This window comes from Lepisosteus oculatus, chromosome 3 (genome assembly GCF_040954835.1).
Source record: "Lepisosteus oculatus isolate fLepOcu1 chromosome 3, fLepOcu1.hap2, whole genome shotgun sequence".
NCBI lineage: Eukaryota > Metazoa > Chordata > Actinopteri > Semionotiformes > Lepisosteidae > Lepisosteus > Lepisosteus oculatus.
In genome coordinates this window covers 40601746-40617470 of record NC_090698.1, presented here as the reverse complement: position 1 = coordinate 40617470, position 15725 = coordinate 40601746, and the positions used below count along the sequence as shown (strand labels likewise).

General features: G+C 39.5%; 1 protein-coding gene across 3 annotated transcripts; it reads left to right on the top strand.

Moving 5' to 3' along the window:
- Positions 1-277: 277 nt before the first annotated feature.
- Positions 278-15725, top strand: dnajb5 (DnaJ heat shock protein family (Hsp40) member B5). 3 transcript variants are annotated; one of them, XM_015365545.2, is made up of 4 exons: positions 278-374; positions 3391-3646; positions 7712-8343; positions 14669-15725. In XM_015365545.2, the coding sequence occupies exons 2-4, from the start codon at positions 3436-3438 to the stop codon at positions 14900-14902; spliced, it is 1077 nt and encodes a 358-aa protein (XP_015221031.2). In that variant the 5' UTR covers positions 278-374; positions 3391-3435; the 3' UTR covers positions 14903-15725. The 3 variants fall into 3 exon arrangements, with proteins under 3 accessions (XP_015221031.2, XP_015221023.2, XP_015221014.2); XM_015365537.2 differs by lacking the exon at positions 278-374 and adding an exon at positions 655-751; XM_015365528.2 differs by lacking the exon at positions 278-374 and adding an exon at positions 758-904.

Genomic DNA, 15725 nt, shown 5'->3' with positions numbered 1-15725 from the left:
ATTTCCGGATCTGAAGGTTACGTGTTGAGACCCGAGAAAATTTCAGCGTGTCGGATCTGACAGCACAATACATTATTTTCTCTCTCCTAAAAAGCTGGCACAGGCAACAGTGGGCATGAATATTCAGTGTTCCGGCAACTCCACGCATACGTAATTGTTCGTGACAACCCCGCTGTAGGTAATTGTGAATGAGTTGGAGTTGCTGATGTCGTCACCATTTTTTCTGGAAGGTTCCCTTTGACTCTGGCTCTGACTCAACCGCCGAAGGAATGCCGAAGACAAGCACCAAATATGAAACAGGGTAGCTCGGATTGGAAGAAAAGCTGCGAGGAGGGACGATCCCTGGCAGGTTATGGACCAATCAGAGGAGAGCAGTAAGTGTGATTTTGTAAATCTACCCAATGGGACGAGTCAACTGGGGTGAGGGAAGAGAAGGGGCGCTGTTAAATGAATGGCTTAATTCCACACCAATAGAAAGTGAGAACGGGCCACACAGTCCAATCAGAAAAGGGCGAATATCGAGACGGTTTTCCCGAAATGGAATGTGGGAGGTGCTTCACTCGTGACAGATCGCAGGGTGACCAATGGCGTGGCAGTAGTAAGGATTGACAAGGTATTCCGGTATTCCCGGTGGTGAGAGGAAGGTGGGCGGATCTCGGGGAAGCTAGGTCGCGAAGCGTAGGCGGGGTTTGTGGAATAGGTTGACAGGCGAAACGGAGTCTGACAGTCAGCAAAGCGATACTCGGACACGGTAAGGTCCCAGGTTTTATATAAATAAGGGTGCTCGCTTAGATTTGCTATAACTTGCATCATGGTTTTGATTTGGACTCAGTTTGGTTTGAAACACAGAAACTTAAAGTGTAAGGTGCGTGTTATACACAGAAATGACAGCTGGATAATGGGGGTAAGATTTAAACTATTATTAATGTATTTTTTAAGTTTCATATTTTTAAAAAATATTCATTTTTTGTATGAAATGCATTGATCTGTATGTGTTTTGTGCATTGTCTCGGAGAAATAGAAACGGATTTTGTAGGTGTCGTCCACCTTTTGTCTTAGTTTGCTCACCATGTGTTTCTAACAAGTTATTCTCCAAGTTAGAGCAGCTATCATTGACTGCATTGCTGAATCGCCTTCATGTCAAGTGTAAAAGAGCTTTAAACGTTTTCTGCAGAAACGTTTAGTTTCCAAACATAATGTTGAATTCTACAAAATGGGCATTTTTCTACTATTGAGTATGAACAGAAATCTGTATTTCAGTTCTTCTGTATAGTCAGATACTATGGTCAAACTGTGGATTTATTGAACAAAGCGTGATTTTTTTTCAAGGCATAGCTACTATAGCCATGTAAGGGATATATATAACTCAAGTTCCATATCTAACAGAATTAATTAAACTTAGACATCTTTAAAATAATATGGGTCTGTATCTCAGAACTGTTTATCCAGTACTGTACAGTCCTATATTTGTATATGGGAAGATGTTTGAATACCTTTTGATTTTAAATCGAATAAATATCAGTGCTTAGCGGGAAATCTTCATGGTTGTAGGAATTGTATTTGTGTAACAGTACTTTTAATTGCATTTGTAAGTGATTTTGGTTTTTTTAGTCCTTTCTCCCAGAAATGCTGGAGGATGATAAACCATAAACGGGGTACTCACGCCAGTCTAACTTTAACTTCATATTTTTGAAAATATCTGCCTTCTGACCTAATTAGTGAAAATGATGCTGTGGTATCAGTAGCGCATAGGTACAGTACAGTAATGTATAATGTTGAACCGGTATTGTGTCGCTTTGACAGCAAAGAGCCTTTGGTAGGCTTAGATTTTTTTATTTTTCTGAAAGGACGGTCGTAATTATTTTTTTTCCGCCCACGCTTTTATGAGTAAAATTAAGATAAAAAATAAAAAGCTTTACGAGTATAGCTCTGTATCTGCCATTCATCAAGACAGTATTGAAATCCTTTGTACACGGGCGGAACCTGGACTATGCACAGAAAATATCTCCGTTATTTTTTTTATCAACCATCTGCATTTTAATTTTCATTGAGCTTGCATGTATTTCATGTCTGTGTTCATTAATCTTCTGCACTTCATCTCGAGGTTTATTCAGTAGACGAGTGAACATAGATCCGGGTCTCTTTGTCTTCTTTCCCTTCCCTCGTCTACTCTAATTTACCTACAGCAGATTTTTTTAAATATATACAGTATATATAGACTCCTTTTTGATGTATACCTTAAATTCTTGTTTGAAGTCACTACCTCCGTGGAATAGAATAAGTATGCTTTTATCTAATCATAACTGGCACACAGACTCACTTTTTAGAATGCTCTGTGGATTTACAATTTACAGATAAAATCTGTAGAAAATGCATTACCCATCTAATAACAGTACAGGATAAAGAAGGGCTGCTGTCCCTTGGACAGTCTTACAATCAGACATGATGCACACTGCAAACCATTGACCTTAGAATGTACCAGCCTTTTTTCTACACCAGGGAACAGGCAACATATTTCTTTTTAGAATTCCTCTCATGCACACATCTGAGATCAGGCTTTGGAGCTGCATTCCAGCATCTTTCTAAATTCTTCACATAGCATCTTCATTATTTACAGCAAGGCTCTCTTCTCTTTTTATGAGTTAGGATTTAGAGCACGAGAGAGAGTGATGTCTTGGGTTTCCAGGCAGTCGTTATCATTGCCACAAGATGTTTTAAATAAACGGCTGGTGCTTTTTGGATATAATGCACAACCTCCGCCAGGCAGCTGGTCCTCATCAGTTAATAATTTGTATCAGTGCTGCTATAAGACAAGCTGAGGGTGTTGGTTTTTAGAGCCTCTGAAGAGAAGTACTGCTGCTCTCCCCGAGAAGTGACGTCTAAACATTCGATGGGGAGGACTGACACTTAGAAATATTGATGTAAAACATTTGGTTTTTAACAGTTTTTTATTAGATCAATATAAAACAATGCATTCTATCTTGATTTCTGAATGCATTGAACGGTCCAAACTATTCCAAACTATTCAATCTGAATACATTTGATTTATTTTTGAGGGGGGAGGGGAAGGGAAAGACCCCTGTCTTGTCTACATGAAAGCAAATATTTGCCACCATTTACTTTAGCATGCAGATTTCATATTGTAATAATTTTGCTTGTTTTTGTTGAGGGTGGTAAAGGTGTCCAAACTTACATTCTTATGAGATTATTAAAGAAAAATGAATAATAATGAATTAATCTGTCACTCACTTTCAAGTCCTATGATGAACAGTTACACTCAAAGAAAGCCATAAATATAAGATTGGACTACTTTGCACCCTGTTGTACTAATTGCTGCTTGGATCATAAGTCACTTGTGTCTAGCTGACTTGCATTTGCCTGGTTTCCCAGCAAGCAAGGGTCGTCCCAGAAGCACAGTGTCTATCCATCACCGCCATGGGGAAGGATTACTACAAGATACTGGGCATCCAGTCAGGCTCTAATGAAGATGAGATTAAAAAAGCCTACAGGAAAATGGCACTCAAGTTCCACCCCGACAAGAACAAGGAGCCTGACGCCGAAGATAAATTCAAGGAGATCGCTGAGGCCTACGAAGTGCTGAGTGATCCTAAGAAGAGGACCATTTATGATCAGTATGGCGAAGAAGGTGAGTGACAATCGTAGTTCAGATTAAATGGACATTAAGGTCTGTGTGTGTGTCTTTTCCATAAGAAAGCTGGTGAAGTTTTTTTGAGATGAGGGAGCCTTTGACCGTGTAGTTTGTTTTTTAGTAAAATCAACATCCCATAAGAAACTGCGGAAGAAATAGTCTGTGTTTTTGGCATTTACAATGTAATACATTGTATTGACAGGGGGTAGTGACTCAGGAGATAGCACTGAGATGACAAACTTCACACCCACCTTTCTCACAATAAGATGTGATGTGTTGGTTCAAGCATTCACTCACAGGAAGAAATTGGTGTCCTTTTAAAGTACCTTATGAGAATATGGAGTCAGTCAATACCTCATCACGAACAGACAGTTGTTAGCATTGCAATACTGTGGTGTATTAAAGCCACTGTTAGTGAAGCACATTTCCAGTCCCCATGTTTTTAAAAATCATCACTGTTCCTGTAGTACTATAAATCAAGACATCTTTTTATCTGTTATTAGTAACATTTAAATAATGTTGTTAAACTTCCTTTAATGTAGTACCGAAGGCCTATATATATTTTATATTTCTACATTCCTGCACTAGAGGTGTTGTTTGGTTAGTTAGGCTAATTTGCTCCATAAACAAGCCCTAAAGAATAGCACAAATGGTCTTCAAATGATTGACTTATCTCATTTATGTCCTTTACACATGACATTTTGTCTCACTTCAAATGTGTTCTGTGATTTCATTTTCACACTGGACATATGCAACAGGAAATATTCAGTAATATCAATTTTCTAAGCCTTTTCTCAAATACTGGTAACAGGGAAGTGTCAAAGTACATTAAAAAAAATCTCAGTTTCCTAGAAGCCTAAAATACCTGTATATCACAGTCAAAATACAGCAACAGAAGTTGACTGTTTAGACAGACAGGCCAAAATAAGAGTGAGGTATCACAGACTCACAGCAAGTCTGACTCCAGCAGATGGAGCTGTTTATGATTCAGTGTTCCAACACTCACACTGTGTGCTGGCTTGTGTGCCAATTTGATGTATCTATATTTAGAAAGAATCCATGTACTTACAATGCAGCCTATAATCCAGTACCGTTTTGTGTCACGCTGTGGAGAAACAGCACATGCTGTACAAATTCACATTTTGATGTCTTCTCATTCCTTACTCTCTCCTCTACCGCCTGCGAAGATGAAGGTCAAGGTTACCTATAGGTTTCACAGTGATGTGGAAAAACTGGACTCCATAACCTGTATCTTTAGTGTAGCTTTTGTGTGGGTCCTGTGAGATGGTCTTGAGTTGCCAATACCTGCTTTGTCAGTCTTGGAGCATAGGGGATGGCATGCAGCACTAGAAAATGTGAATCCTAATTTATCATATGACATTGAACTGAAATTCCCTAGTTTTTTTCTCAGCAAAAGCCAAATATGAAACTAACTGTATGATATGTGTTACAATTGAACATGCTTCCCAGGTCCTACTTCCAGTCAGATATAGATTCCTGTCCCATTTTACAGTTTTTAAATTTTATAGCCAACTTATTTCTTTTCGTTTACTCCGGTCTGGTGAATTATTTTAAGAATGGAACCAGACATTGGCATAGCTTCTCTTTTTAAATAGAGACTACTGGTATCTTGTTTTTTTTTAAGCTGTGTACAAGAGTGGATTGACTAGGGATGAAATGGGAAACTGTTGTGTCCTAATTCTTGATTATTTCTGGGGGTATGGAGCTCATATGACAACCTTTTCCAAATTCATGGCTTGACATGCAGACAGCGCATTAAATTATTTAAGCAACACTTGAATATCTTTTTAAAAATCACACACCTAGTAGCCTTCTTTTGAGACTCATTCGAATTCATGAAAATATATTCCTGTTGAATGGCCCTGTTTTATTTTTAAATGTAAGCCAATACCATTGCCTAGAAAGCACAATTTCCTTGATTTTCACTCAAAGCAGCTCTCTAATGTTCTGTCCATGTTTCGGGCAGCTCTTGTAAATCCAGAAAAAAACAGTGTTGTCTCGGTCCTATGAAAAAGGACAATGTCTGACCATGCTTTAATAGTAAAATAATACTTCAGTGAAGCAGAGTGTCATACAGGAAGACTTCTACTTTATGTCCAGGTCTTAACTGATTGACGGGCACTCTCTCACAAGGTATCCCTTAGTCCCAGGCCACAGACAGCACGAAATTCTGCCAGGCTGTGATAAATTTAGTATCACACTGTCTGTGTGGGAGTTCACTTCAGAGCAGAGCAGTTTAACAGTTGTCTCTAGTAAAAACAAGGAAAAAAAGTAACACCTTCCAAGTTAAGACTTGATGCATACAAAAGATTAGGGATTAGCGTAGGAATAGGGCCAAATAAAACTGTCATTGCCCATGCTTTTTAATGATGTGTCAACCTCAGAAATAATGTTAGATTCAGTGGTAGGTACGGTAAAAGTATTTTCTTTTACCATATGATTGGCAAAGGAATCATTATCTTTAGGTGCTACAGCCCATTTCATTCTTCACATAATTGAATTGACCTCGTCATCAGTGGCAAGAAGAAACGATTTGTGTGTATGCTATCATGGCTGATGCATTAGGTGAAGACCAAGTATTGATATGTCAGTTACAGCATCTAAAAGAATCCTTACATCATTCCATATTAATAAAAAAAAAACTAGGAAATATGGTACAGTTTCTGAAGGGAGCAAGGTGGCTTTGTTTCAGCACTGCCTTTATAGAGTAATAGCAAATGTCACAGTGCCAGAAAGCAGCTACTGCACGTAAGTGTCCAAGGACCTGGCTTCTCCTTTGATCCTAGCTGCTGCAAGCAGATCTGCAGCACACACTGCCTGAACAATAGGGTGGACTGATGACTGCTTACTGAGATCTTCCTTCGTGGGTGTAGATTTCATCCTTCTGCATTGCACAGCAAGGAACTGTTTCCAATCACTATAATGCCTCTTTCTGCCATTATTTTATCTTGGAGAGGTTAGGGTTAGATAAAAGGCTATTCTTATCACATTCAATGCAGCAGGAAAAGCCAAGCTAAATATCAAGAATAATTAAGTGATATGTACTGAAAAGGTAGCAACTTTGATTTTTTAGAGCACAGAATGTTTAATAATAGATTCCTTCTGGACTAATAACTTCTCTTTACTGAGTGATTTTTTTTTAATTTACAGAGAAGATTTTCTAGTTCCAGAGACCTTTAAAATAAACTGCAAGATTTAATTCATGCAAATTTATCCATATCAAGTTTCAAGGCTCTTGAGCAGATAAACTGCAATCCCATTCACCAAACCCATCAATCCTCAATCCTATCCCAATATAAGAACAGGCTGTTTCTTCTTAAGTTGGACATGCTTGAAAAGTGCTCTGTCTTGTAACTGTTGTTATCTTATTAATACCCGTGCTTGTTCATAGGCATTGCATCTAAAATTAGAGCTGGCACTCACCACATATATGTGAAAAGTAGATCTACTCTCTTAGTGAAAGCTAAGGAATATGGAAAATTACTGTCCATTTATTTTAGGTATGAATTCCACAGGCTATAGATTTGACACAGGGACTTAAGGTTTGATATTAATCCCCTTCTGCTGTATGTAGATTAGTCACATTTCATTGGGATCAGAATTTGTGCTATAAACAAGATGCATTACTTGGTCAATATAGTATGACTTTCCCCAGCAAGGCAGTGTGGTGTAGCATATTCTTTAGGATGTCATAAGGTATTAGCTCTGGAAAGGAGTTGCTTGAAAATACTCAACTCATCTCAGGAGCCATCCATGTGATGACAGCTTTGAGCAGAATAAATGATCTTCTCTGACTACAAAACAACAATCTTGACAGTGAATTTTAAGGAGAGATTATCAAACTAGTGTCTTTCCAGAGTGTTTTTTCATACTCTCAGGTAAAATCTGTTTTTGCTATACAGAGATGTGTTTGGAGGATGCAGGGGATGTGCGGTTAGCATCTTTGGGGGTTGCTGATGTAGGTTTTTTAATCCACATATAAAAAATAACAGAAAAGGCTACAGCTTTAATTCACATATACACTTGTTTTGCTTTCTGTAGGTCTGAAGGCCGGAGGAGGGGGGTCATCAGGGGGTCAGGGAAACGCCTATCACTACACGTTCCATGGAGACCCTCATGCTACCTTTGCCTCCTTCTTTGGGGGCTCCAACCCTTTCGACATCTTCTTTGGGGCTGGGCGCTCGAGGGGCACCACCAACGGCTTCGACCACGGGGATCAGGATCTGGACATCGACATGGACGGAGACGACGACCCCTTCAGTGCCTTCAGCCGCTTCGGCTTCAACGGCATCAATGGATTCCACCACGCCGGGGGCAGGAGGCATCACTCAGAGTCCCTGCATAGCCGCCGCAAGGTGCAAGACCCGCCCGTGGTGCACGAGCTGCGCGTCTCCCTGGAAGAGATCTTCCACGGCTGCACCAAGCGCATGAAGATCACCCGGCGCCGCCTCAATCCCGACGGCAGGACTATTCGCACTGAGGACAAGATCCTCAACATCGTCATCAAGAGGGGCTGGAAGGAAGGCACCAAGATCACCTTCCCGAAGGAGGGGGACGAGACGCCCGATAACATCCCTGCCGATATCGCCTTCCTGCTCAAGGACAAGGCCCACCCGCACTTCAAGAGGGATGGCTCCAACATTGTCTACACTGCCAAGATCAGTCTTAAAGAGGTATGTGTGCACTGGGACATGCTGGGGGGGGCTGGAGACCAGCAAAGAGAAAAATTCTGTGGGATCTTTGGGAAAGAGTAACAGCCCTAGAGTGTGCAGTGGTATAGCTGCCGATTACAGGACCTGCAGTAATTTTTGAAGACGGTATTTTCTTCCAGTGGTATTACTGTTACTGCAGGTGAAAGGATTTTGTTTTTTAATTTCTAAATTTCTAAACTTTATTATAGTTTAAATTAGCTTTGAATTATTAAAGATGGACTGTAGAGTACTTATCAACAGTGAAGGAATTATTGGTGGTACCGAGGGTACCATGTAGAGACATACTGCATGATGTTATTGCTCTAGAATTCACACAGGTGGCCTCTTGCATTAAGAGTGAAAAACATACTGTCTACAATTCATGGATTGTCCCCTATGGAGTACCCTCCAATACTTAATCAAGAGCACTCACAAAATACACCTTGCTGGGCGTTTGTTTGATAAAGGAACAGAACGCAAGCAAAATGGAGCGAAATCAAAATGACTGGCACTTCATCAGTATCAGTTAGGAGATTAAACAAATTTGTTCCCTAATGAGATTCAAATGTAAATTTCCATTACGCTTCACTAACGCAAGCTGTAATGATGACTGATTTAGTTTACTCCAAGGCAGAGAGTTGCAGATCCATTATTGCAATGTTGAGATGGCTGCAAGAGAACAAGCCCCTCTTTTCTGTGCCGTGAATTAGGGTGACCTGCTGCCGGGTCAAGAGATTTGCAGCCTACTTCTGGAGGCTGTTAGTAGGTAACTGTATCACACCTGCATTGAGTCATTAATCCTGGCAGCCTACCCGCAGGTAGAAGGAACCTTTACTGATTTAACACATCTGGCATTGGAACTATGGACTATCACCCACTTTAGATAGGTCAGGGTCAGACAGGAGGCAGCTGAATCTTTTCTGCCACTTCACAATAGGTGGCCTCTAACTATACCTTCTGCCACAACAGGATACTGTAATCCATTCCCCATATTAGAGTGACTTGTATGATGACTTTGGTAGGTTAAGTACTGCTACCTTGTGCTTCACAGTGATTGGAACCAGCAGTTTAAAAAGTGATGCCAGTGTAGTTTGACCATACCACACCACAGACAGAAATTCATTCATTCAAATAGAAATCCATCACAGACCATCATGGCTTCGGTTTAATCTACTTTTGTAAATTTGTTTTGTCTTATTTTTTGATTTACGGTAGTTTTTAAGACATTGGTTTAGGAATAAGCAGGGGGTTATATTCAAATTCTGCAGAGTAAAAGGTCTTTAAAATAAGGAGCACTTAAAATAAGGAGCTGCTGATTAAACTTGCTTTGGAAGCTCTGAAAGGAGCTGGCAGGAATAGACACTGTCTTAGCAGCAAGCCCCATGGCTGGTGTACAAGTTCAGAGGATGGCAGATTGACTTGGCTGTGACCTGACACTCAGGATTATGTAACAGACTGACCACCTGTCCACAGACTGGAGGACATCCACATGGGGGAACAGAGCTGGCAGCTCTGAAAATACACTTTCTGTTTATACCTGACTGGACAGGAGCCTCCTGACTTACCCGGCCAGTGACAATGCTTCCCTGAGTGCAGGGAGTGCTCATTGTTCAGTGTTCAAACCTGGGTCATGTCAGTAGCTGACTGTGACTGGGATTCCCCAAGCAGTGGCACACGATTAGCTAACCACCATTGAGGATAGGATGTGATTAGTGGACTAGAGCTCTAGACTCAGTCGACACGACAAGCACAGCCTCCCAGATGTTTGCAGGCATCTGGTGCTGTCATTGAGTGATCTCCTCCGATTGGGTCCTAACCTCCACTGCAGGACTGTGGTGTGTTAAAAGGCGAGTGGCTTGAAGGTGGGCAGGGTGGAGGAGTCTGCCTACATTTCCTCGTTCTTGCCTGTGTGTGGCCACAGGCAGGTAGCTGAGAACTGTGGTGTGACTGTTTGTGTGTAATATAATTTGGCTGTTCCAAATTGGATGGCTATAACCGAAGTAATATATGATTCTACATGTAGAAAAAAGCAGACAAAAATCAACTGGAAAACATTTCCATTAACTAAGCCATTGTATCAGCCTGGATCTCAATGTATATTTTCGAAGTCATTTAATAACTTTCAGTGGACATGACAGTGAACTTTTTCTTTTGCAAAGCTACTGCAGAGACATAATTAACTACATATAGAAGTTGCAATAGAACTGAATTCCTTCAGACAGCTGTTGGGAATCTATTGGTAGGAAACGATCATTAACTGCTGCATTCCCTCTGGGGCGTTTCAGTGTACTAGTCTGCCCTTCTAAGTTGCCAGCTGTGGATAAGTGGGAATTATTCTCTCCTGGAGTGTGTGAGCACCCAGGAATCTCATGCCTCTGTGTCATGTGCTCAGTTCCAGAGATCACTTTCTGAAAAGGCTTTGCCAGCATAATGGCCCAAGAGAGGGCAATCTGTCATTTTGGCATGGCAACAGCAAGGAAAGGGAAATTCTTGTCACTGCATTATTTGTAGCTTACATTTTCAATTAATTTAATTTGTCTGTACATTTCAGTGCTATTAAATATGTCATAATTGATTTTTTTATGCATGACAAAAATTAACATGTCCAGCCAGTGTGTCTCAATACTGGTACATACTGTAGTACAGGTATGCCTCATTAGTTATTTAAGGGACTCAATAAAATATTGGTCAAAATGAAATACTGTCTTGCTTTGATAGCACTTTAGTGAAATGGTACTTTATTTCTAACTTTCTTTGGGGTACAGTCTAGACTTTCCATAGAAGCAACTGTGCATGGTGCTTGTCTGCTTCCAAAGAGGTAGACACCTTTGAATGCATCTTTAGTTCAGTTAGGACAATACAATACAGTGTTTGTTGTTCTTGATTGTGACACAAAACACTGTGAAACCTGTTTTTCTTGTTGCTTCACAGTCTGTATTGGTAAAGAACTGTCAATCATTGAATACAGCATACTGTTGTGGTTTATTTGGATACCACTTACCAACTTTGGGGTTTTGCATTTCCATGAATGCAGCAGGGATCAGTTTCTAGGAAAAGACCAGCATAGGAACCATGAAATTACTTTCTGGCACATTGGGCCTATAGGAGAGCCAAGAGTCCTTGCATGCAGTCAGTAGAAACATGCTACTTGGCACTCATCTTCCTAGTAGTGATACACAGTGCTGATTAATCTGCATTTAGTTCATAGTGTCAAATTAAAGACTCACATTGGGGCCAAACGTGGTGCAGTACAATGTCAGTCTGTATCTATGGTATAACTTCTTCCTTTACAATCAGTACAAATGCTGCAGCTGCAGTTGTACTGGTGTTTTGCTGCAGTTGCTAGGGCCCAGGAGCTATAAGTCTACATTGATGTTTTTGATTTAGAAAGGTAATGTTGTCTGTACTGTTTTAGCTTAAAAATAAGAAAATTGTTTCAATGGCCCTTGAATGGCAAGTGTGAACCAAGTCTGAGAAGTGCAAACAAACCATTTGGCTAAATCCTAATATGTTGTACCGTAGTATATCGTTAAATTAAGTGCTTCTCAAAGTATTGCTGTGCCTTGTCTGCCGGTTGTTTTAAAAAGTTTTGTATATGTTTAGCACCTTGGCAACAAGACTGACCTCTTCTTTATTTAGCCAGCAGACGGCAAGATTTACTCTCCAGAGAGCTGAACTGACAAACACTCACACTTGAGATGCCATGACATTCTTCACCTCAATCCAAGTCTAAAATGCCATGATTCTCAATGAGAAATATGTTATGATGAGAATATATCATTAGCAATATTCTGTTGCAACTACTACCAACAAAAAATCAAGTACAGTTATATTTGCGGAAAGAATCTAGGATGCATAATGGTGAAATGTCTATGGTAATCAAATTTGTATATAGCCCATTTAAAGCTCTTTATCCATAGGGAGGCTTTATGATTTAGGCACCTTATAAAATGATAAGATGCAAGACTCCAAGTTTACATGACACATGACACTATGCTCAGTAGTAAACCACATAGTAATTTAGGAACAATTGTTTGTTCCAAGAGTTAAAAAAAAACAATAGTATTTGCAAAACAGAAGAGAAAGGATGTAGGATTATTTTTAAATTTACCATCAATTTTAATGTAAAACATGAAGATATTAACAGCAAACAACTCTTTTCCCTAGAAAAGACGTTAGTGCATGTGTCTGTAAGAAAAATAATATTGTATTATTTAGATAATTCGCTGCCAAGGTTACAATGCAGCAAAAGCCAGCAAAGGGCTTAGCTTTACCTTTATTCCAAAAACAGTTAACGTTGTGATCTAGGACCTACCAGTGCAATGCAAAATTCTTCTTACATTCAGTCTTCTTTGGATTTCATCCAGGAGCGATCACTTTTTTCTCAAAACGCTCTGGTTGCTAACCAGTGGAATGGGCCCTGCTTTTAATTAAATGCTCACTCTCCTTTACTAAACCTGTGTTAATGGTTCAGAGTTATAATAAGTTCATTATGAGGTCCAATAGTTTTGTTGTTTCATCCTGTTTCCTGAAGAAAACATGGCTAGTGTTTCCATCTCCACTGTATTTCACATGTACAGTAATATTAAGCTCTTAACATCAAGAATAAGTGATTGATATTTCTTGAGGGAAGAGGCTTACAGTTGGTACACTGAGTGCAGAGAAAGAAGAAGTTTTATTTCTCAAGTGCAGTTTTTCCATGGGAAATTTTTTATTACAGTGGTCTCGGTAGAAGTGAATCTTTAATTTCCATGAGTATTTAGCCTAGCAGTGGTGATTCAAAGGCTCTTTGGTAATCTTTCTCCCAGATTATCAGTAATTATTTTATGAGGCAGCTGGAGAATTTACTTTTCCTTTGGAAAAATTCAAGTCTTAGAATGCTACTATTCAAAATCCCACACTTTGCTCTTGAGTCATTTTCTTTTTGCAGTTCTTTAGGAAGGAACTGACCTCAGTGCTGATAAGGTTTCATACCCCTCAATGCAGCTGTTACCAGCCGTGTGTGAAGATAATTTTACTGTACTTTAAACAGACACTGAGCTGAAGGAAAAAACTAACACAGACATTTGTGAAGAATTAGTGGAACATCAGCCTGTCTGAGAGACAATTTAGACTGGCCAAACGTCAGCCCTTTTCAGATATTCATAAACATTTTATCAGCTTAGCTCTTTGTGTAGAACTGAGGTGTAGACAAGAAAAATAATGATAAAAATGGTTCCCATGTTAATCTTTCTGCATTATTCACCACCTCCTTCTTCATAATCCTGTACAGTATATTTTTAATTTTATTTTTTTCCATGTCTGTGGGAGTTTTCAATCCATTCAAGAATTTAAAACATGTTAAAAAATGGAAAAAACGGAAGTCTGTTGTGCTGAATCTGTTCTGCCTTCCTCACTGTTTCTGGTACATTGTGTTCTGTTCTTTCTCCCACTCCAGCTTGCTCTCTCTCCCTCCCACTTAATTTTCATCCCACGTTTTCTCCCTGCCTGCCCCTGCTCACTCTGAAGCCAGCTGACAAACTCCTGAAACAATTTATGGCCTCAGCTGATTCTTCAGTTAGCTCATCAGCACTGTGAAATGAGACTGCAGTCTAAAATTAGGCATCCTCAACACTCCCACACACGCACACACAAACACATATACGGTTTTTGTATCGTTCCTGCCTTTTCTGGGTAATAATTTACTTATGTAACAAAGCAATTTAAGCAATTCTGCTTCAGTTACAAAACACAGCTCATAACTGAAATAAAGCTTTAAAGCCCCTTATAACTATGACTTCTTTAACCTCATGGCTGTCTCCCAACTATCCAAGACTAATGACAGGTTATTCTGGAGTGGTAGTTTATTAATAACACAGCAAATACTTGAAAATAATGTGATTACAATTTTTATATTGACATAGAGAAAACTACTGGAACAGTGTTTGGTGAATAGCTGAGAGTACGTCATAAATTTAAATTAAAGTGCCTTCGGTGGACTGAAAAAAATCCAAAATGCAGGAGATATTTTTTCTTGCTGTTTGGTAAACTGTTTTCTGTCTAGGCAAATAGACAGAAACAGACTGCAATAAATGTGTCACGTGAATTTCCATAAATAATTGTTACGTGGATAGTCCGTGAAGAGCAAACAGCATTGGTATAATTTCTGAAGTCAAACCAGTGGAAACCTACTTAGGTTTTCATCTTCTCTGACATACCTTTTATAGAACAGTTCCAACACTGAAATCTGAATGAGTCAATGTGACGGTATTTATACAATGCTGAAAAAAAGATCTATTGCATTCATTTATATTCTGTTTTTCTGCAGGCTCTGTGTGGTTGCACAGTCAACATTCCTACCATCGACAATCGAGTGATTCCTCTGCCTTGCAGTGACATCATCAAGCCAGGCACAGTGAAGAGACTGAGAGGAGAGGGCCTGCCCTTTCCCAAGTCCCCAACACAGCGTGGGGACTTAATAGTGGAGTTCCAGGTGCGCTTCCCTGACAGAATACCGCCACAGTCCAGAGAAATCCTCAAACAGCATCTGCCCCTGTCCTAGGACCCAGGACGGAAAGGGAAGGGGAATCATTGGGCTTTCTTTTCTTTTTATCATTTTTTTATTACTCACAGACACTTATTTCAGAAGAAAGAAAAAAAATGTGCCACAAAGAACTGCAAGAGTTAATTTTGTTATCTTTTTATGTAAAGATGTATTCATTTTTGTAAATTATAATATTTTACGTTTTTTTTTTAATACAAGTGGGGGGGGGGGACTGTTTGTGAGGTTGATCAGCACCATGCAACCTCAGAAAGGTTCAGCAGTGGAATTTTTCTTCTACCTGCAATGCTTGTGCTAATGGGACATGTTTTTCTAGTTGTTCTCTCTTTTGTAAGGACAAGTTGAGGACTTTTTAGGGGGATGGAAAAGAATATAGTTCTTTATTGTAAAGAACTTAGATTTCTTTGAATTTTACAAAGGGAACTTGGATTTTATACTTTACAGAGAGAAGACCAGGGGACTAAGTTAACTTCCTTCGTGGCCTTTGTTTTTCCAGCTAAGCTAATTCAGCTGTTTTATGATGTGAATGAGCTCTGAATGTCAAATAAAATAAAATCCTTCTTTAAACCTTTGGGAACCGGGTCATTTAACAGTAGAAAGGTACTATTCTTGTGACAATGATAGAGATTAATAATTTCAGCTGTTTTTAGGCATGACACATGAAGTTATCTTGTATGAAATATTTGGTTATGGGGTCATTTTACAGTAAAAGGCTACTGTTCCGGAGATGAACAATGTCAAAACCATATTGGCAGAATACAAACCTGTCACACACTAGTTAATACAGACACAAAGGCTGTGTCTTAAAGGTGCTTTTTGCCTG